This window comes from Pecten maximus, chromosome 8, assembly GCF_902652985.1.
Source record: "Pecten maximus chromosome 8, xPecMax1.1, whole genome shotgun sequence".
Lineage (NCBI taxonomy): Eukaryota > Metazoa > Mollusca > Bivalvia > Pectinida > Pectinidae > Pecten > Pecten maximus.
Genome location: NC_047022.1, coordinates 7,110,696 through 7,134,798, shown reverse-complemented (window position 1 = coordinate 7,134,798; position 24,103 = coordinate 7,110,696). Strand labels below are relative to the sequence as shown.

General features: G+C 35.2%; 1 protein-coding gene across 1 annotated transcript; it reads right to left on the bottom strand.

Annotated features, from left to right (window-relative positions):
- Window positions 1-757: 757 nt before the first annotated feature.
- LOC117332415 lies at window positions 758-10,355 on the bottom strand. Its single transcript, XM_033891304.1, has 3 exons — window positions 9,879-10,355; window positions 2,199-2,414; window positions 758-1,384 (listed from the first exon to the last, which is right to left on the bottom strand). The coding sequence occupies exons 1-3, from the start codon at window positions 10,252-10,254 to the stop codon at window positions 807-809; spliced, it is 1,170 nt and encodes a 389-aa protein (XP_033747195.1). The 5' UTR covers window positions 10,255-10,355; the 3' UTR covers window positions 758-806.
- Between the last annotated feature and the right edge of the window lie 13,748 nt (window positions 10,356-24,103).

The window sequence follows — 24,103 nt, the reverse complement described above, 5'->3', positions numbered from 1 at the left end:
TCATCCCAGCATGATACAGGCCTAATATCAAGTCTCCAGGCCTCCAAATAATTGAGAAGTCGTTTGAAGATTTCAGCCTATTCGACCCACGTGAACTTTAATGAAGTTCAAGGTCATTCATTTGAAAACAAATTAGTAGCACTTTACTTCAGAATGCTGAATTTGAAACTATCTGACCCCTGTGACCATTAATGGTAGCCCTTTACCCAAGCATGATAAAGGCCCAATATCAAGTCCATGGGCATCTTGGTTATTGAGAAGTTGTTTGAGGGTTTTAGACTAGACTATTCGGCTCATGTGACCTTGAATGTAGGTCAAGGTCATTCATTTGAACAAATTTGATAGCCTGTCACTTTTGGGCAGGTGAGCTAAAAAACTTTTTAAAATGAATTTCCATATAAAATTTTGACTTAAGACATTTTTTTTATAGCATTGCTTTGTTTGCTTGCTTGGTTTATCTCCCTGTGAACAGCCACAGTCACATTGAGGCAGGGTCATTTTGTAATTATTTATTTGTGGCCATCCCAAATTTTAACATACGGGAGGCCTGTTGCATGCCATCCAGAGCAATTAAGGTAAAGTGCTTTGCCAAAGGACACAACCACGACAGTACAGGCTAGCCTGTTTTTCTGCTTAAAAATAGAATACAAACAGACACAGGTAGGGAATGTTGAACCACGCACCTTCAATCATCACCTGAGATCACATGGTCAGTGCCCAAACTGACTGAGCTCATAATACATAGAAGAACAGGTCATTTATGTGATACATGTTGTTTATTATGTAATCTCTTTGTTCATAGCACTTCAACTGGGCCAAACAAATTTTGGTGTGTCTGGTGGAATGGTGACAACTCTTCTGATGGAAGTACAGTCAAGGGTTTCACACATGCTTCGGCCATGAATATTTCCAACTGAAAGTCTTTCTTTATAAATGTTTTCTGTTTCAAGATCAGCACCTTTGAAAAAGTCTGCTTTCGACATCTGTTTAACACAGTACTCGGACAAACCAGATCCAAGATTTTTATAGTTCAAGACCAGCCATAAAGCGATGATTCCTGTATAGTTGAGTTCGTTACCATCATTCAATGTCATAGCCCTGCTTTGCAATAGCACATCATTTTTACAATCATACATGTAGAAGATCATCTGATTTGCAGACATTCCGACACATGGTATCAAAAAATGTTTTAAATTTCGATGTCTTATTTTTTGTAAAAATGAACAAACTATTGCCTGGGACAACATTTGTTGCTTAATATGAAAATCTTCTATAAAAGTTCTTCCTCCAGGGCTGTCAGTGTCTTTAGCGAGGTTGATCAAGACAGGTATCTCCAGATCTCCAACAAATATATCAATATTCCCATGCCACACACTGTAATGACCTGCAAGATAAGAATACATTTCTGAGAATGATATTTTCAGATTTGTAGTCATTTCAATATTCAATGTAATGCATGTTAACCTTTGTAAGAAATCAAAGAGGTTCAATGGGACTGTATATTATGGCAAAATATTCTCATTCAAATTACATTACAAATACTGGAAAAGAACTGCCTCACATTATCAAGCATTTGCCAGAAAAGTCAATGTGATTTAACTGATTACAAACATTAATTAATTAAGAGTGTAATAATAAACAACGAAGAGTACTACTATTGGTTAATTATAACAAGAGATTCCAGAGAGGATCTTTGCCCCCACCAGTGATATTCATTGGTTCTATATCAGACTGATCTTCTCTCTACTTTTCCCTTCGATTCTTGGCTTCTTTATTAATTATCTGATTATAAGAAAAAGTGGAACCTTCATCCAGATCTTTTCAAGAAAAAGCGAAAACAACATTAAATTCTAACAATCAGGGATGGCCACCAGTCGTCCATTTTGTTTTTGGATCAAAAATTTTCATTGAATTGGCACAACTAAGGACCAAAGGAAACCAACACATGGAGTTTGAGGAACATTCTTCCAGAACTTTTTATGGCATAGCGATAACAAACTTCAATTATCAAAATCCAAGATGGCTACCTGTCAGCCATTTTGTTATTCCGATCAAAAATCAAAAGTGAATTGGCACAAGGATTGTTTGTGGACGGAAAGATGACAGACAGCGGACCTTGGATCTCTTAGGGCCATTTGCAATTGAAATAGCCCTCAATTTGATGGTGGTGGGTTAAAAACTAACAATAAAATACATACCAATACTGGTATCCCCAAATTTATCATCAATAAAAGAATGACAGCCACATCTGCATTCATTATCTGATTTTGTGCGCCGACAGTCATTATCTAAGACGTAGTTGGATTTTGGTGCCAGCTTCGACAAAACATGCTCAGCCAATGCAACCGACAGTCGAGTCTCATTGTTGAATATATCCTCTCTTTTGTGCAGAGTTTTTATAAAGTTGATTGAACCTGAAAATAAATATTGTAAAATAAATACAGAAGGCTTGCTTTATGTAAAAGAGTGGCTTTGCAGTTACGTTTTTTTTGTTATGCACAAAAAACAACTAACTACCTAGGTAAAGTCTATCCTGATATATGTGAAACATTTTGAGGAAATATTTAAAAACTACCATTAATTTTACTTACATCAATTATCCCTTTCTCTTTGCGGGTTATATTTCAAAATTCAACAGTATTTATGTACATAGTTGAGAACATTGAAAATTCTATTTATAGTAACATTGACCTAAATTTTGACCTCCCAGTGTTGGGGTCGACTTCAACAAAGTATAAGGATTGTTTTGTTGAAATCATATTACATTGATTGATATTTATACTCAATTGCAAGCTATTGGGCAGAAACTGTTTTGGAAAATCTACTAAGGGGCATATCTCCATAAATAAAGCGCAAATAAATTCATTTATTGCATATTTCAGAGCTCTCATTGCAATAAACCTTCCTATGCATATTTCAGAGCTCTCATTGCAATAAACCTTCCTATGCATATTTCAGAGCTATCATTGCAATAAACCTTCCTATGCATATTTCAGAGCTCTCATTGCAATAAACCTTCCTATGCATATTTCAGAGCTCTCATTGCAATAAACCTTCCTATGCATATTTCAGAGCTATCATTGCAATAAACCTTCCTATGCATATTTCAGCGCTCTCATTGCAATAAACCTTCCTATGCATATTTCAGAGCTCTCATTGCAATAAACCTTCCTATGCATATTTCAGAGCTATCATTGCAATAAACCTTCCTATGCATATTTCAGAGCTCTCATTGCAATAAACCTTCCTATGAAGTTTTGAATTAATCAGTTAAAATTACTCAGTTATTGAGCGGAAAACCAATGAGTGCCATCCCGTCACCTCAAAGGGACATTACTTTCAGAAAAGGGAAGGTATCTCAATCAGATATAGATTTTGAACATATACATTGTATAAAGATTATAGCCAGCAAGTTTAGTTGAAATTCCCTCAGTAGCATATACATTTATATATATAATTAGCTATAGGAACCAGTACATTATTTTGTCTACAGATGTGGAAGACCTGTTCCTAGTATACCCCTCCCACCCCACTCCAAGTTTGTTATGCCTGTATTTTGACAACAATTTTCCAGAACTGCCAGAACCGATACTTTGGAAACATAACAGGTGCTGCTGATTGATAAAAATTAAGATATCAAGTATAGGCTAAGTGTCTTGAAATTAAAATAAATTTATTTTCAAAAACACCTAATGTCACATTTACGACACCTAAGCCTAACCAATTTGATAATAACCATCAGTGCAAACTACTAAATTCGTAAGTTGTGAACTTTGTCAAATAAGAATCGATCATAATTTGCACATGTACATGTACACCTTTTTTTGTTATTATCAAGCACAGGTTTGGGTACGCCCCTCAATGCAAGTTGTTCATAGACATATTTTTCAGTTATTTCTCGTTTAATATATAAATATATATAAGTAACCTCTAACCTAATTCCATGAAAATTAAAGTTTGACTTTGATTGAAGGAGTGCTTAATATGAAATGTGCTGCCGAAGTTATGGTGAATAGAAGAGTAGGAGAAGTGCAATTTATGAAATAGCCTGAGTTTCCTCTGGCCCTGACACCTGGATGTCTGGTGTAGGGCCAGATCTAGAGCGCACAACTATATATATATAAAAACATTGAGTTCTTCAACACCATTTAGTGTCACGAAGATTTTTGTGCAAATACAATTAAATCGGGTGTGACACAACACCTACCTTACATATATGGATAAACAAGATATCTATTTACCCCAGAAAACCCATTTAGTCCTACCTAGCTATATAGGTGTTTTATCCTGTCAGTATAGGCTCTTGTTTTACGCTAGTATAGGCCTAGTCCAATGATTTCGGTTTTCATACTACTTGTTTATTTTTTTTAACACTTTTTATTGTAATATTTCATTTTATAATTTTTATGGTCTGTATTTAAATTCACTTATGATTAGTCAGGAGTGCATCACATGGCGGTTAATAAATATTGATATTGACTTGGAGTGTGTAAAAAATATATATTGACTTAGGCACGTACGCAAGTCTAGGCATCTCATTTGAATGCGCCTTTGCTTCCACATCCGTTTCATCATTGCGACCTAGCTAGGCAGGCGATAAGCAATTTCCAACGGAAACAAAAATCCAAAAAATAAGTGACAGATGATTATGATGATTTTGATAAAATTCTGGCAAATATCAGTTTTGATCTTTCAAATCCTCATACCCATCATCAGACAGAGCACAAAATGCAAAATCTTGTACAAAATACCATATGTATTATTAAACTGTGTTGGGAAAAGCTGTTGCAATTATATAAATGTTAAAGAAGAAACAAAACGTATTTGTAATATTTTAAATTTGAATTTATCAATCTATCAAAGAGTATAAAACTATTACAGCATTTAGCTTCTCTCAATACCAGCTAGATTTATCGACCCAAGAAAACATAATATTGAATGAGGATCCCGGACTATCCAGGTACGTCCGAGGTCAATATTATCTTTTCTTGGGTTAATCAGAGACCTATATACTAGGGATTCGCAACAAGCTCTTTGGCTTACCAAACGTCACCGCCGAGCGGAAGTTCGGGTAATTTATCCCAGAGTTCATTGCTGCTCCTACTGTTTAGACGCCATATTGAAGGTACGCCTGAAACACGGTCAGCTTTATGACAGCTCATAGAAGACTATTTTCCGATAACAAATCACGGGAATCAAACGTAAGTGCAATTATTTTTATGTAAACTGGTGTTTCAAACGTATTCCGTCGTACTTTATGTTCGGAAGACTGCACATGTGACCGTTCTTTTCACGGCGATTACCACGCTGGTTAGCTTATGTCTGGTGTTAAAGACGATGCTACATGGTTTTAGTTTACTTGTTAAACTCCTTTTTTATTTATTGACCAATTTCAAAATGGTTTTCAAATAATTGTTGTTCGATAGTTACTGTTTCGCGTTTAGTCAAATTTGTTGTGTAATTCATTGTGAATATTTAGTTATTGCCCAGTGAAAATAAGTAAACAAAACAAATTATGGTTATACTGTGAATGGCTGGTGTTAAGGACAGTGCTACATGGTTTAAGTTTAACTCCTTTTTAATTTATTGACCAATTTCAAAATGGTTTTCAAATAATTGTTGCTCGATAGTTACTGTTTCGCGTTTAGTCAAATTTGTTGTGCAATTCATTGTGAATATTTAGTTATTGCCCAGTGAAAATAAGTAAACAAAACAAATTATGGTTATACTGTACATGTGAATGGCTGGTGTTAAGGACAGTGCTACATGGTTTCAGTTTAACTCCTTTTTTATTTATTGACCAATTTCAAAATAGTTTTCATATAATTGTTGCTCGATAGTTACTGTATCGCGTTTAGTCAAATTTGTTGTGTAATTCATTGTGAATATTTAGTTATTGCCCGGTGAAAATTAGTAAACAAAACAAGAGAAAAAGATGGCTGGTATACTATCGTCTATTTTGTTTTTAACTGGAAGGTGTATATAATTGAAACTATCCATTAATTATATTCAATTCAACTTTAATATCATATTTATAATTAGATTAGCGATTTGATAGCTATAATCTGTAGAATTTTATATAGTATAATCATGACTTCTGTTAACATTGATCTCATGAATAATAAAGCCATTATTGAAAGAAATGCATTAATTGAAACTAATTGAAAAAAGCATAAATCAGTCTTATGTAAATTAAATATTATACTTTTTGTAAATTATTTAGTGTTTCAAAACAGATATTTGATACAGAATTGCAGGGATTGATCGAGGAATGAGTGTGTTGGAATATAATAGCTATGATATCTTTTGCACATAGCAAAACATTAAATACTGCGGTATATATTTTATTGTATTGTGTGGGAAATTAATAAAATCAAAAGGTTATATATATATATATTTTCCCCATTATGACCGATATATATACCCCCCCCCCCAACCTTTGGGGCATTGATCATACCTCACCTTTGATAAAAACATTAACACCTGGTCATGGGGCATCTCCTAATAAACTCAAAGGGGGGTCCATTCAGAATATATGTAGAGTATATACCTGTATGTACCTGTACTTCTGGGTCTACAGAAAAAAATATTGTCATGGTGATCACCTGGGCTCCCCCACTCCATCCAAACCATAGGGACATTGACCACACCTTTATTACCTTTGAGATATACATGAATCAACAGGTGTGTCTCATTGTCAACACCTGTCCTGAGGCTGGCCATGTCCATCTCCCCAAAATACTAGAGTTCACTAAAGGCATGCTGTGCAGTATACAATCTAAATATTTACCTGTACTCTGGAAGACAAAAATCCCCCAGGTGTGTCCTTATTCCCTAATTAAACTTAAATGGGTCCATTCATATTTAGATATATATGTTTTTAGCTTAATTTTGAATTTACGAATCTGTTTAATCAACATTTGGGGTATATGAATTTACTGCAGAAATATGAATGTTTCAAATTTATATCTTATAGAAGCTTCTCTGCCTATTCTATACCATAATGTATCAATACTTATTAAACTTGATTTTTTTTTTCAGAAAGCCAAAGAAGAAAAGATCTACCATTGGTACATGACCTAAGCACTATCAAAGTTTTCAATACTAAATAATAAAATATTATCAATCATCAAACATGACAGTTTTTTTTTTTTTTCATTTTACTTAAGACTTTTGCTATAGCATTTGTCTAATAAACAAGAAATATCTCCAAAAAAAGATAAAAGGCAGAGTTTTAATGCTGGTTTTTATACTGTAAAACTGCTGGTGAAATAAATCAACGAATCACTGGTCTAGTGGTGGGTGCAGATGAACTCTAAGGCCTATAGGTATATAAGATATATAACATTAAACAACTACAGATGTGTACAGGAGAGTGTTACATACATGTACATGAAAACTGTTCAATATAAAATTATCTACACTAATAAATTTTGTCTTTTGCAAGCCAAGTATAGATGTTAACCTAAATTTGACAACTCTCTGACATTATTAACAGATAATAGTTGGATCAATTTAAAAACAGAATGTCTTTTGTAGTAATATTGTTTTATACATTTTACCCTCATACCTGTATATAATGGACATATCAAAATAAAATGAAACTCATCCTCGATGTCACCAAATCACAATTGTTACAGGTTCTATTTCTTTGGGTAATATTATTATGTCTACCTATTTCTATATTTAATTTGTGAGAGGATGCATATGCTCCACATACATTTATATTTAGTTTCTATAGGTTTAAAACTGTACACAGTGGCTATCTATCAGATATCGATATATAATCTACCTTTCGACGAACTAGATATCTATTAACATGTTTTGTTTTGTAACATCGGTCAATCTCTGCTCAATGCTTTTAAAAGCATAGTCTATTGGTGAATTAGAATAAAACATGTACTCAATACCTAAAGCGGCTAATTCATTCTTAATGTCACATATCCACAGGTCATTCTCATTTACCATTTCATCAAGACATGTTTTCAATACCAGATTATCCGACTGTTTCACCAATATTTGAACACTCTTAATTTTCTCATAATAGTTAATGGTAATCTACCCAATTCACAGTAAACAAAGTCATTGCAAGTTGATTTAGGCACCTTATTAAGTTAAGTTTTTTTTTTTACAGAATTTCTAATGTACGCTTTCGACATCCGGTGCTTTATGAAATCCCCATATTTCCGATGCATAACGTAAAATACTATTTGCATACGAATCAAAAATAGAACAATAAGTTTCTACATTCAAGCAGAGACATATATACATCTGTATATATGTCTCTGATTCAAGCAATGATTTCTAAGAGAAGTTGTCAGAGAAAATAAAGCTTTTCTGCCTTGTTCTGCAAAATGTTTTTGTGTTTTGTAAAACTTCCCATTGTAGTTGAACAGCATACCCAAGTATTTAAAACTGTCAACAATTTCTATATTGTCATTATTATATTTCCATGGCTCATTATTTCTTATTTGTCCACAATTTCTAAACACCATGATTTTAGTTATATCAACATTGACCTCCAGATTCCATTTTATGGTATATACATATAAAGAATCCAGCATAATTTGTAAATCTTCTGGGCAGTTAACAAATAAAGCCATGTCGTCGGTATACATTAGCAAGAAAAGATCAAGCATCTGTAATTCAATACTTGGACAGTTGTCATAATAAAGTGTATTTAGATACAAAGAAAATAACACAGGTGATTATATTTCCCCTTGTAAGAGTCCGGTATAATTAGGGAAGCACTGACTGAAGTCAGTATCACTATCGAAAATATAAGAATCGTCGTCAGTATATTTCTCTATACATCTTAATTTAGATCATCGTCTAATGGCAGAAAATTGGACGACATTTTCCATATGTTTCTATATGAATCTTTAACGGGAAAATGGTGCTTTTTTCGGTTAGACACTACTTAAATATTGTTGTTCACATCTGCCGATATACATTACAGTGCATAGATATAACTATCGCCAGTGTGAAGTTATCTCGGCCAAACGCGGTGACACATGTGCACAGACAGTCGTCGCCATCTCTTGGCACAGCACATGTCACTAATATAAACAACTCCGATATCCACCTATTGCGCAGCCGCAGCGCTTGGTCTCGCTAGATCTCTTGCTAAATATACCTCCGGTTATGAGAACAATAGGTGAGGTCGTGACTCTGCGACAAAAAGCGGTTGTTGCGAATCCCTAGTATATAGGTCTCTGGGTTAATAAATCCAGGAATCAACCTCACCCAAAGGCTATAATTGTATAATATTTATCACCAATAACGAGCAAATTTTGACTTTGATCAAACAGGGGCATAAAGTACAGAACATAAGAAATATTATTATTACTTATATGAAGTTACAATACAATGTGCATGGCCGGCAATGGAATGGGATTAACTTGTATGTTAAGCCAGCAAACTGATTATAGTCTTGCAGATTTATATCATATTTGAATTATTTGTAGAACTCTCAGCCATTTCTATATGAATGTTTCCAGACTCTGCGACGTGGACGTGGTTCTACATAAGAGCCTTTTTATTTGATTATAAATTATAATTTTCCTAGTCTTTAAAAGATAATCAATTTATCCTTGACTTATATATATATAATTACTGTATATGTTTAGACTGTAAGATCTAACACTTAAATGGATCCTTACAAAAATAAATTTAACTTAAAATTCTCATAATATTTTTGCTGTTTATCTTCTATTTGAAGATTGATATTAATGGTAAGCTCAGATTTGACAGTGTGAACAAAGAAATCTAAACGATATCCGAGCAATCATATGTCTTCTCTTAGCTACCATGGCAACACAATGACATAAGGTGTTGTGAAAAATAGTACTACATAGCCTGCACAAAAAATACCAAACCTTTATCAGTCAAGAAAGACAACAGTCTGCTCAAAGATTGTTTCGAAAAGTCGTCGTCCGGCAACCAATCTTTCGTGTTCAAGACTTTTTCCATCAGGCTCATTCCGGGAACGAAAAAAGATGCAAAAGTATAGCTTTCCTTCATCTGAAGCTTGGTGTGACAAAATGCATTCGAAAAAGGAACACCGTAGCCAAGACAAGCGTTAGAGCTTTCGATCGTCAATACAGTCATTGCTTCTACTTCACACAGAGCCTTTAGACTTGATGTTATGACAGGTAAAGAGGTGTGCTGTTTAACCGATTTGATCAAGAATTCCAAATCATCGTCTAAGTCTACTTTTCTTCTTTTTGCATCCAGCTCACACAAGGCCGCCATTCTGTAGAACTCTTCTGTGTATCCTAAATACTGCCCTGTCCAGACCGGATGACCCGGTAGAGTCCGACACAGCCCGATCAACCCGGTAGCGTCTGGCAAAATCATATATTATAACAGTTAACACAAGTCAACGCTTTTACAACCGACAACAACATGTAACGTGTTAAACAGCCCGAGCAAATTACAAAGGTTCAATTTATAGATTTAAAAGCTGTAAACAAAACATACACTGAGTATCTATAATATGGTAAATAATGCTGGCAAGGTAGAAACAAGCATACAGACATATAATTGTTATCTATACATAGATCTATTGCACCAAAAGCTGAGACAACATATTTAGACGTCAATATTTATTTTACTGATTCCCGCTCCTTTTGACACTATTAATTTTACTATTTTTTTAATTTTGTTTTGAAGTACACGTAGGCCTATATATAATGCAATAAAAAGAAAATTGAATGGTTTCCCGTTTAATATATCATATATTTCACTCGTATGACAGAATATTTCGATATTCTGTCATAATCGTGAAATATATGTTATACTAAACTGGAAACCATTCAATATCCTGTATTTATCAGATAAGATACAACAGCAGTATATAATTTGTGACATTATAATAAATTAAGTTATAAGCTGCATATTAGAACATATCTTTCACTAGACAAACACATCAAGTATGTACACACAGATAAACAACGAAACTGATACTAGGCCTAATAGTGCTAATACTAGATTTGATCAGGATCATAACACGGGATTTCCATCAAGGGAATTTTCTTAAATATGTTATTGATCTGACGGTCGCTAATTACGTTTGACCTGCGAACTTCGATGGTCAAGGTCAACGATTTACATTAAAATTGAAGTCAGCCATCCGTTATATAGATGTACTTTAAAGTGAATTTATTCAATAATTTTGAAATTTGGCGGGAAAACATATGTTTCAAAGTGACTTATCTGCATTATGTTTGATAATTTTACATGGAAACATTGTAAACATTTTCAAAACAGCACGCTCTTTTATATGAGATCAAAATAAACCATATTGAAAACATTTGAAATTCATTTGACTCCCATGGACTTGAATGAATGTCAAGGTCAATGAAAAGTAATAACTTTTGGCAACATGTACATGACATTGCCGTACCAAATATCAAGTCTGTATGTGCAAAGATGAAGAAGATGAAAAAAATTAATCACAATTTTGTCTGATTTAAATTATTTATTTATTTACTTATTTATATTTTTTGAGGATTTTTTATTCAAAGTGTCATATATCCATCATTGTTCATCCAATGACTCAAAAACCTACACAATCCATCATAGTGTATTAAGTTCTTTCATACCTACTGACAAAATTACTCAATTTGAGACTTTCATTTTTGACCTTATTTTGACCCCATAGCGTGGTCTTGTCCTATACACATTTTCTGATAACATTTCATTGAGAAAAGCTAGCCTCGACCATGATCTACTTCACTCAGTGAGTGTGCATGGAATGAAACGCTCGTTTATAAACTTATGGTCTTTCAAAAGATAGATAAATAAATATATATTTTAAGACCTGTTTTAGTTTAAACATATTTTATTGTATCATAAATATACAAAGGGATCGGACACATGTTTTCCAACTTATATAAAGCCCTTTCCCAAAAACAGTATACAACACAAATATTTACACAAGATGACACTGGAATTTACATACATTGTAAAGTGATTTTATTTTGAAAATGTGAGTTTAAGAAGAGTAGAGATAGGGTGATAATTAGAGGGAAACGGAGGAGAATTTAGAAGTCTCCTTCATTTACAATTTAATTTACAATTTTTGAAGAATAATAAGAACATTTTTAACAAAAAAGTTTTAAAGATCTGTGACCTTGACCATTAAAATTCTAATTACCAATATGTAAGTATAATGATCAGATCAACGTTCTCCATCATAAACTAAAACACGAACGCTCGATCTGGTTTTGAATTTGAGTGAAAGCGTTAAACAAAGGTGTTAAGAATGATAATGATAAGTTGAAAAAGCATAACAAAAACAATAGGGATTTCAATCTGAAATGAGATGCTCTAATAAAAATAGAGCACAATCTGAAAACAATATTACATATAAAAAGCACAAACACATAACTGTCAATTACTCCACAACAATGTAAAATGTAAACTTTATTTATTTTTACAACAATTGCAAAACAAGTTATATTAACTTATATTAATCACGCTTGTTGGCCCAGATAGAAGCGCGCGAGGGGTCTTACTGTGGGAGGAAACCGGAGTACCCGGGGAAAACCCACGTAGTCGGGCAGGTGACCCCATACCTATTCACGTCCGATCGGGGAATCGAACCCCGGCCGCCTTGGTGAAAGGCAAGTGTGCTACCACTGTGCCACCCGACCATAACAATATTTGTAACCATTCAGAAGTTAACATATACAATTACGTAAAGGGACATTCCTTCGTATGGGTAAAGATTAGGTCGCCATGATAATCAGAATAAAATTTACTGGAAAAGCTGGGGTTTTTTTTCAAGTAGTGAAAATTATGCACAATATCTATTAATGAAATCTATGTCCAAACGATGATTATTTGAGTGTTTGTGCCTATGTGCAATAAAATTAACACCGAGATGTACAGGGAAAAGGCGTATCGTATACAGATACTGTATGTCTTTGCGGTAATTAGTGATACTTAAGATCATGTTCATGACTTAATACTCGAAGAACTTTGATTTATCTTACTAGTAAAACTGCCGTATTAATGTAAAGATTATAATTGTTATTACTTGGACAAAAATACATCTTTCCAATACATTTTGAAGACCTAAACTTTATTCAAACGAAGGAATTCCCCTTAAAGGGAAATTGCTGATTTTTTGTTTTGGATGTAGAAGAAAGCCGAAGTACCCGGAGAAAAACCACCGGCCTACGGGCAGTACCTGACAACTGCCCCACGCAGGTTTCGAACTCGCAACCCAGAGGCGGAGGGCTAGTTATAAAATGTCGGGACACCTTTTTTTTCTTTCCTAGAAAAAACTCATTTTAGTTCCCCCTTAACCACTTTAGGCCACCGCGGACCCTTGAAATTGATGATATTCAACTATAATTTATCTATACTATAATATTTTATCTATATTACTGTTACTTATAATCCAGTCTGTACACAACAGATGTTTTAGTGCATATACATATCGATAATTTATTTGTCTGGGATTATTCCGTTCTCATCATAATTTCCAGCTTGTTTGTAGCTAACAGTACTTCACAATTCAGACGAGATCGTCAGTACAAGTGAATCAAATATCTATATCACTTCGACGGTTTTGGCTGGTCAAATGCTGGCTTCACAAAACACACTGCTTTCAAAGTGACATTGTCTTTGCTCATGCGCGGTAATATTATGCATATATGATTACAGCCTCATTTATCTATCATTATTCTCGTCAAAGCATTATTATCACTGCTACCAATACCATTTTATATGGGGGTTCAGCCACATATAAAACATAAAAATAAGAATTCTATTAATCTGATTTCAAAATGTTGACAGATTGATAAAATGAATATTTTAAAGTGAAACGGGCGTCGTTTAAGAAGATTTGAAATCATAAAAAAAATATTTCCTGAAATCATTTTACGAGTGACTGTACATATAAATAGCCCAAGCGGAAGTAAATACCAATCACATTAGCTTTTAACATGTTTATAGCCAAGGATTGTTTTCTCCTCTCGTCCCATACTGAACTAATTGTGTTAACAATCAAATCATTCTGACTCTACAAAAATGGCGTGGAAATTGAGGGAGCAGGTGAAAACATGGTGTTTTGTTGGAGGAATTCGGCGATGTTTTCACGGATTATTGTGTTTTGGATTTAACATTCGTATTGAGTGACACGGTAGGTTAAAGATGGATGTTTTCTGATGACGGTCGCATATAGTGTGCACCGTGTCAGTTTGAATAAAAGTGTTTTTTAGTCGAGTGTGGTGGTGTGCCGCTTCGCTCGTAGCGGAATTGTTTGCTAATCTTGTACTTGACAGAGTACACATACCATTGTAAGATCAAACAAAAAAATGAAAATAACATTTTCTATGCAATAAAACAGCTGAGTTGCCTAAACGATACAATCAATATATAATAATGTATGTGTAGGTCCTATGGGCATACAATGGTGACAATGATGCGTACGGCCCACCGCAGCTAATATAGACGTGGTAGTGAGTCGTTACTGCGGTGAGCAGTTACTGCAGCGAGCAATAATATAGCTTTGTCGAGCGTATAAAGGAAGGTAACTCATTATAGTCTATACTATACAACTACACTCAGCGAACCTAGGGGCCGCGGTGGCCGAATGGTTAAGGTGTCCCGACACTTTATCACTAGCCCTCAATCTCTCAGTTGCCAGGTACTGACCACAGGCGCTTGCATGTTCTGCATTACGAACTAGTTTTGCCGTGTAGTAATTCGGCTCAAAGATTTTAGCAACTACGTTAGGGGGTAATCATGTTCCCCTACGAGTGACGGTTGTTTAGTATGTTTATTAAACTATTGATAGTAAATTTTCAAATTTAGAAATGTCTCGATATAGCTTAACACGATAAACAACCTCTTGTTGGGGGACCTCTAAATGTATATATGGATTGTGAGAACGTCTCGTGCGATATATCTACACCCCTATCGTCTTTCAGCTTATACATGTAGTAATATATTATCAAATAATAGTGATATCCTATCATGATCAGCTTACAACAATATCCCATCAGCTTATAGTTTTATCCTATCAGCCTATAGTTATATCCTATCAGCCTATAGTTATATCCTATCAGCTTGCATCTATATTCAATCAACTCATATGATATCCTATCAGATGTTCGCAATATCCTATCAACTAATAATACTATTCCATCAGCTTATAGCTATTTCTTATCAGCTTTTAGCAATAACATATGAGCTTATAATTATATCCTATCAGTTTACAGTTATAACCTATCAACTAATAGTCATATCCTATCAAATATACCTTACAAATATGATAGGAGAGTGTTTCGCTTAAACAGCTCAAGAAACTATTTAATTTGGGATGTGGGAACAGTAAGTCCCGACCCGAGGAGGGCACCAAGGCTAAGACAGGACTATCGAACGCGTCACTGCATTGTGATGATTGGACGGTTAAAGTGATGTATGAGGATTCAACAAATCTGAATGAAAAACAGTTGTTAGATGTCAGTGTCATAGATTCTGTAAAATGTTTTACGAACCAACAAAAGAAAAAACCAAATACATGCATAAAACAACACATTATGCACGATAATATTGATATTGCTGAGACCCACGAGGAACACGGCCAGTAGTCCATCAACAGAACAATGAGTCACTATGCATTGGTGTGAGACATGAAGAAGGCAAAAATCGGTTTCAGCCTACAATCAACCTGTTGGAGCAACCACTTTCGAAGGTCAGTGGGAGGCTCAGAGATGAAGTCGTTGATAAATATTTACGAGTCACGAAGCCAAGAAAGCAACTTTCGTCCTCAAGGAACATACCGCCTGTTCATTAATAATGTTTGTACAAGCTGTACCAAATAGGTAAGGTAAGATATTGTTTAAATGAACGCAATTCAATCTCCAGCGAATTCCAAGATGTCGGTCGTCGCTTGCTTCAAAATTTCATCGCAAATGAAGAGTTTCCATCTCATTTTCAACAAAAAGTATATTGTGTGACATATGAAGAATTTTCGACATCTTAGTGGTACGTTTGAAATAAATGATCAATAAGAACCTATTTCGTTCTTCTGGTACAGCGCATGCAATTACGAGGACAGCATATTCGTACCGGTACAACTGGTTCGAACCCGATAACGGAACGCATGGGTAATTTCCATCATTGGTACTCTTTGCATTACCATTTCCCATTCCAAACTTAAGGAACATGTCCGTTCTGTTATAAAGACAACCTCTTTTCAAAGATATACGTCGGTTTGGGAAACTATTTATGAAGGGGGCATCAAAATACTCAAAGGATAAAATCGAGCATCTTTCTACTAACAAACATGCAGAGGCTTAATGGATTATCCGACATTGACGATACCATACATGTACCCATGACGTTGGATTATGCAGAGGTAGAATTTAAGGATAGGGATATAGTCTTTATTACAGAAGTAATAACTATTCGCCCAAATGACAAACATTCGATATTCATTATCAGATTGAAAATGAAACAATGCGACATCAATCACCAGAAATTTAACTTAACAAAGATTTCTCGTTATTTGGAACGATTTCGAATCCTACGGATTGAAGCTGTACAACTTATCCGTGAGACAACAGGAAACTATATAAAAAAACATATATAAATATAACTCCATGGTAATGAGGTTACTCCAGACAATTGATGGAAGATAGCTGTATCAATTACCATTTTTTCGGTGAAAGAGGGGGGATAATGTTTTGGGGTAGTTCGTCCGCCTGTCCGTCTTATCTCTCAATCCAACCGTCCGTCCGTCAGACACGCTTCGTTTCCGTACAAAACAAATTTTAACGGGAATAGGGACATTCATTACTGAAGCATGCCACAGCGACTTTTTTTCAAACAATGTCTGACATTATTTACTAACCTGTTAATACAGAAGTTTATATGACAGGATACTAACTTTCCAATAGCGAAGTTGAAATACTTATGTAAATACTGAAACTAGAAAGAGTGTGATGAACTAACAAATATAGTAGAAAACATTCCAAGCACTTTCACACATCCCACATTTAAAATAGAAATACATTTGTATCTAGCTTGTGGCGTAGACGTACTATGAGATAGCTGGGGTTTCCTGATAAGCGAAGCATCCTTTTGTTCAATATAATTGTATGTGCGCAAACCAAATAACATTACATGTTCTTTTCCGACACCACAATAAAGCTTTTTCTATTATTTATTTTGAACTGCGATAGATAAGCATCTCCCATCAATAATGCATGACATATGAGACATTTTTTGCAAATGCCGACAATTTAATTAATAAGTAATAATTCATTAGTTAATGGGAGATCGAAAACCGCTGCCTTGAAATGCAACGCATTCATGTGTGACTTACACAGAACATTATCTCTCTCTCAGATCAACAAGCATAAAACAAACAAAAGGAATATTTACATGAAGACTAAAACGTCTGCGTAGAGAAATGTTATTTCACAATAATTTCATATTAGTCCTATGAAATGACTAAGAATAATTTATAGTATTCCGATAATTAGATAATTGTGCCACTGTGTAGATTTTCCTTCTGCTTTCTGGTCATTCCAACTGTGAAAGGAGGAGTGTGAATTTAATTACAACTGGATCTCAACGAACTCTTCTTCAGAGACAAAATTGTGTGTTCATCTTACATTGAATATCGTCATTAGTGAATTTACTACAACACCGGCGACAATATATCTATCGACGTAAAATTTAGATCGTTTTGACATATGTAAGATTAATATATCCGATCAATAACTCGCAGTTTTTAGTTTCTTGTATTATTAAGGGGACATAGTTTCCATTTATGCTTGACATTATTATTCGTTATTTCAATGTTCCCGTTCAGAATTCGTGATTGTAAGCTGTACAGAACAATTCATAGGTCGGGGGACAAAACCGGATATCCATTAGCCTCCTAAACATACACATATTAACCACACGTATGCAGGGGAGGTCATCCTCAAATGACCCTAGTTGTTGAAGGGGCCTTAAACAATACTTAACCTTAGTATATCGTATATGTCGTGTAATTGATAAGCACGGGTGTACCTTACAGAGTCGCTATGTCAAATCGCAAAAACTGAAGATATTATGTCGAACGCATCAAAGGAATCGAGTGTATCGATCCCAAAGAACTAAGCACAGATGTTTCAAATTGTGAATCATGCCAAAACTTCCTTGTTTATGTCGAACTTTTAATTTGTCCATAGGTATTTGTCAGCGAATATTTCTAATCTAACGGACAGCTACTAAATTTTATGGTGACATGGATGAAAATACAACAAAAGCATGCAACGGGATTAAAAAAAAAATGTACGGTTATAATATTTTCTATTTAATGAAAAAAAGATTTAAACGTTTTAAGAGGTTGAAATTTATATTTGTGATATTTACAAAACGAAATTACAAAACGAAAATGGCACAGTACGATTTACATTCACGATACAAATAGTAATCCTTGTTTCCAAATTACAGTTAGATCTTGTTTCTCTGGTACAGTGTAATGCTGGTGTCTCGGTATAGTTTTATTTCATTTTCTGTGTTATTCTGTAATCTTTGTTGCTTCATAACACATTTTGTTTTGTTCTTTGGTAGTTGTTTATCTGATTCAGGCCAGTTCCTTATTTATGTCATATTGCAAAGCTTAGCATTTCCCAGTGTAATCCTTGGTGCTGTCGCAGTGTTATCCAATCCTTGTCGCTGCCACAGTGTAATCTTTCTAACTGTTGCAGTGTTATCATTGTCACTATTACAGTGTAATACATGTCGCTGTCTCAGTGTAATCCGTGTACCTGTCGAAGTGAAATCCATATCACAGTAACAGTATATTCATTATATCCTTGTTCTCTGTTATAATTTAATCCTTGCTTTTCTGATGCAGTTTAACTATTTATACTTGATACTTCACAAACTAAATGATATAGACTTTATACCTAATCGCCGCCATTACACTTAAAAAAACAGCATCAGGAACAAAAATCCCTATCAATATCAAAGGAACGCACGTTTCCAGATCAGAAGTCAACTATATTCATACTACATACGCCTACCTGACTTACCCAGTTTTATTTTTTTCATTAATAGCTTGTGTATGGGTATATCTAGGTTTATTGTTATCTACTGTATCACAATGATGGGATTTGCAAGTGTTATATTACATAATGATATGATATTCAATATGTAGGTATTTAATGTTGTATTTCAATAATGGTTGATAATGGTTGTATATTACAGTCATAACGTGAGTTAGTATCAGCGTCACATCAAATGATGACGCGTGCTCATTAAAATGATCATTATCCGGAGTACTTGATGTATGATTGCTTGCTTTCCCAAGGTACATGTATAGAGATCCCAATCAAAATGTCATATTTAATTAAGTTTTTGTAAGGAATCATATATAAAAAAAATAAAAAAAATAGAAGAATAAAAAACGTAAGTCATGCAGAAAACTCCTAATCTTTCCAATCTCATAGATCACGACTAGTGATATCATAATAAATGGAATGGTTCATATAGATAATACGAACAAGAGAAGTTGTACTGTACAATTTGGTGAATGAGTTCATTGTCACAAAGAAAGATATATATATATATTTTTACTTTTGACATTTTACACAGACTATATATATATATATGTATTGCAAAGGAAGCAACAGGCATTCGACAATGACACAGGTGTAGTATGGTAAAGTAAAGGTTACAGTAAAGTGAACTGCGGATCACTACCATTCTGGTGAAGTGAACCCCCATGTGGTAAAATTTCACAGTCAGCACAGATATACCTGTTTACTTAGGCCTGTCAGGTTATTTTTTTTTTTGTATTCTTAACAAAAATGACACTCATTTTAAAAATGACATATTTGTTTTCAACTTCACGCTTAAAATCGATTGTTTAATGAGTTTCCCTACAGAGCTGCCAATTACAAACTATATCAAAGCTGAATAGCTTCAACCTAGAAATCTTCACGTAAACTAACTGATTATGTATAATCTACCAAACGGCTGATGTAGGACCCACATCCTATACATCCATGGCTGTAATAAATGGTGAAACTGTGCAATGTGCTAGTATATGTATCTTTGATGACAAACAGCAAAATTACGTCTGGTAAAACTTGATGGTATATTTTCTAAACGAAAAAAAAATTCTGATGAAACTATCACTTCCGTAGTGTCCCAGTGTTGTTGCGGGAAAAGTTAAACCACTTGAACTTTGACCTTCGGCAAATGACCCCGATCAGATTTGGCGGAGGTGGAACTATGCAAAACGTACATTTGTTCTACAGACGACAACCATGCCTGGGTATCAGTATCAGAATCATCTGACTTGATCCAAGTCGATAAACATGGACTTGTTATTCGGGCAGTTGAACCTGGTTTGTAAACCGAGAGGACCGACTTTAACCAACACAATAGAACTGCTTATTAAACATCTAGGGGTTCTTCACTTATACATAAATTGTATGAGGGGAGACGATTAACAACTTATTAGTAGTTTGGTTAGTTTTCAAATTTTGCAATATATTCAAAGTACATGTAAACCTCATCACAATCTGGAAACTTTCCAATAAAATTTACTGAGAATAATTTGTAAAGGGCCTGTTTCCAGTAATGTCAATTCTCCATAGGAGCCTGCCCCCGTATAATTTCTTATCTAGATCAACTACAGTTTTTTTTCTTTTCCGAAGAATAATTTTACACCTTTCCGACACCCAGATTTCATAATGTCAGTGAAAATGTATTTTTATAAAGTTGTCACTTTGAGCATCAAAGACATAAGGTCGTAAATAAAAGAATGTTATCTCGAAATTGTAATTCGCAACATAGTATAAATTTCTTTTGATAAATATTTCCAAAACATCGTGTTAATTCATAAAACATAAAACAAAAATTTTCTCGGATAAAAATGCACTTGCAGAGACACAATTATGAAGAAAAATGCCATAAAATTGCAATTTTCTCCCGTTATATAGTTTTGGATGCAAATTTCCATCACAAAATCGGATAGAGCTTTACTTGTTTCATATGTGTACCAAAAATCAGCTAATTCATTGTGGTGGAACGTTCTCATATCGCGGCCTGAATGTGGTTGTAAATTGAAAGAAAGGGGAAATGAGTAACAACCTTGTCTGAAACCCTATTATATAGCTTATTATATACAAAATTTTATATTGAATATCAGAGCGGATATTTTCATGACAGTTTTATGATATCTAACGACTAAATAAACAGTATCGATATAAAGATTTACACTGAGGACACCCTGATACATGAATACTGTTCTATCTCAAGTTGTCCTCTTTTGAATTTTCTGATCGTGTGGCCTTGCACATTTATCCGTATCTTCTTGTCTTTGTCTATACGTTTACGGAATCATTGACTCGACGCTAGCTATTCTTGTCTCACTTTCCTTGTTTTATTGTCCCATCTCCAAAGCGTTGTGGCTCTGTCAGGGTTGGGACCCTGACTTGTCTCACTTTCTTTGTGCCTGCCGACCACGCCACATCGAATAGATAGATTATCCATATGAAATACTTTATTTGTTCTAAGTAATCAATCAATTCTGCGCTTCTTGGAGGTATTGAATGTGATTTATTATATTGTCTTGTTATTTTGTGTAATTAGTTGTTCGTTATTTATCACACATTTTCGCATAATTGTACCAAACTACTAAGTATTAGCTGTTTAAAGCAATCATCGGTGGCTTGCTATTTTGTTACTTTATCGACGCTTCATAAACCAATCGTTATTGTTTCAAGATGGAGGGTAAATGTGTTGGAGAAGGCTGTCAACTATACTTCAAGAAACGTAGTGGCAATAAGAACAGAAGTGCACGCAATGTAAATAGTCCACAATATAAATGGCTCCTAGATACGCTGGTGCAACAAGGATTGATGTCAGCAAAGGAACAAGCACTTATTTGCCAGAAGTGCTTCATGAAGTATCTTCGGAACAAAAATCAGCCTGAACCTGAACCCGAGCAGAACCAGGAAATAGAGGAAGAAGACGACTCCCCGTCCCATATCCTGCCGTTGCTGACCCTTCATGATCTTTTGAATGGATCATCTTCACACAAAAAATGTTGTCTCTGTCTTGTTACCTTTGCAATAAATGGAACAAAATCATCAGTCTTACCAAAACGTGCAAGACATCACCTGATCTATTCACACAAACTGTGGTGTCCCACCTCATCCCGCGTCTGCTCCATTCACCTTATTGGTAACGACTTAGATCCGTCTACAGAGGTTGTCCTTGATGGTAAAAGGTTCCTTGTCGCACGTCCTTTCACAGAACCAGTCTGCGTTTGCAATAAGCTTTTCTTCTCTTGATGACTCGGCATGCATGGCCTTGACAGGTTGGTCCAAAGATCAGTTCCTCGAAATCCACTCGCACTGTTCCCCATATCTTTCATCTGGTATATATACCAAGACTACACACGATGCTCTATTACTGTTCTGGGTAAAACTGAAAACCGACATTTCCTGGAGTCGGTGTTCTTCTCTTTTTGGAATTTCCAAGTCAAGTGTGTCCAAAACTTTCCACTCTATAGTACAGGCATTAGACACATCGATAGTCCCACAATTTCTAGGTCCGGATCACTTGACAAGAGAACAGTTGCTCGGGCACAATACTGTCTTTTCAGAAGCATTTTTTAGAGATAAAGCCACTGCCATATTAGATGGCACCTATATTTATATCCAGAAAAGCACCAACCACAAGCTCCAGAGAATGTCCTACTGTGGCCAGAAGAAGGGAAACTATCTAAAATTAATGAGCATCGCCTTACCAGATGGCTACATTTTGGACACAGTAGGACCATTCACTGGCAGCGAAAATGATGCTACAATTACAAAAAAAAGTCATGGACAAGCTAGTTACTTGGCTACAACCAGATGACAATGATGTCGTTTACCGAGGTTTTAGAGATGTCCTACCAGTTCTCGAAGCCTCTGGCCTCAATGCTAGCATGCCGTCATACCTGAAACACGGTCAAAGTCAACATTCTGACGTCCAAGCAAATCTTGACAGAACTATCACCAAATCGAGGTGGATTGTGGAATCCTATCATGGTCGTCTGAAACACTGGACGTTCTTCCGAACGCAATTGGTGTCTAACAGCTTTATCAATGTCATCGAGGCTTTGCTTCGAACCGTCACAGCCTGTCTGGATGGTATTAGAGGACCGATCTACCAGAGATCTCCAGAGAGAGATGCCAAAGATAGGCTAATGGCTGAACGTATGAAGGACCGTTTGACAACACCGAATGGTTTAGCTCTGAGAGTCAAGACAGATCCGGATCTATGTAGACGGGCAAGGTCCGAGTTTGTCAAGATGGATGCATCTTCCGTACTGTTTCCCCGTCTCGATCTCGATTACTTGAGAACCATTACGTGTGGAAACGTATCAGATATCTCTAGCTCCTGGTTACATCGCCGAACATTTAAGTGATGACGGAGACTATGAGGTGTGGCTTTACCAGCACTCCCCAGACCTTCTTCGATGTCAAATACATTCTCGACACAAAAGCCAAACGAAATATAACGTTTGGATACGGTTCACCGTTTCACCCGATGATGAGGCCCCAATAAAGGACTACTACTGCCAGTGCCCAGTTGGAGAGAGAACGATGGGAATGTGTGCGCACATCTCCAGTATCTTGTACTACCTTGGGTATTACAGGGCGCTGGAAAACCCTCGACCATTACAACCAGAGGTGAAGAAATTCCGACAAAGCTTGAAATAGTTTTCCATGCGGCAACGGAGTGCATATGTCGAAAGTATGTTTGGGGCTCGATATGAAAGATCCCCGTTACCATGTGACTAACCAAACTTATAAATATAGGTATTATACAATCGCCCGTAGCTATGAACACTCCCGTAAATGCGAAAACCAACCAAAATCATAAGGAACACGTTTTGTTTGTTGTTCTGTCTATTTGTCAGCCAATGTCTTCGACCAAGGGGACTTGTGAAGTAGCCATCTTGGATTTTTTTTATGAAAAAGGGTTTCTCTCACTTTTTTCATATCTGTGTACATATTCTCAACATACCGAGCAAATACTCTCGTGTTTTTGTTAATTATCTAAAGAAAGTCGAAAATCGGCA

Coding starts and splice junctions, on each gene's coding strand:
- LOC117332415 (XM_033891304.1), bottom strand. CDS start 10,254: ATGGCGGCCTTGTGTGAGCTGGATGCAAAAAGAAGAAAAGTAGACTTA. Junction 2,415..9,878: donor GTCTTTCTTGACTGATAAAG/GTTTGGTATTTT, acceptor ATTTATTTTCAG/GTTCAATCAACTTTATAAAA. Junction 1,385..2,198: donor ATTTGGGGATACCAGTATTG/GTATGTATTTTA, acceptor CTTATCTTGCAG/GTCATTACAGTGTGTGGCAT.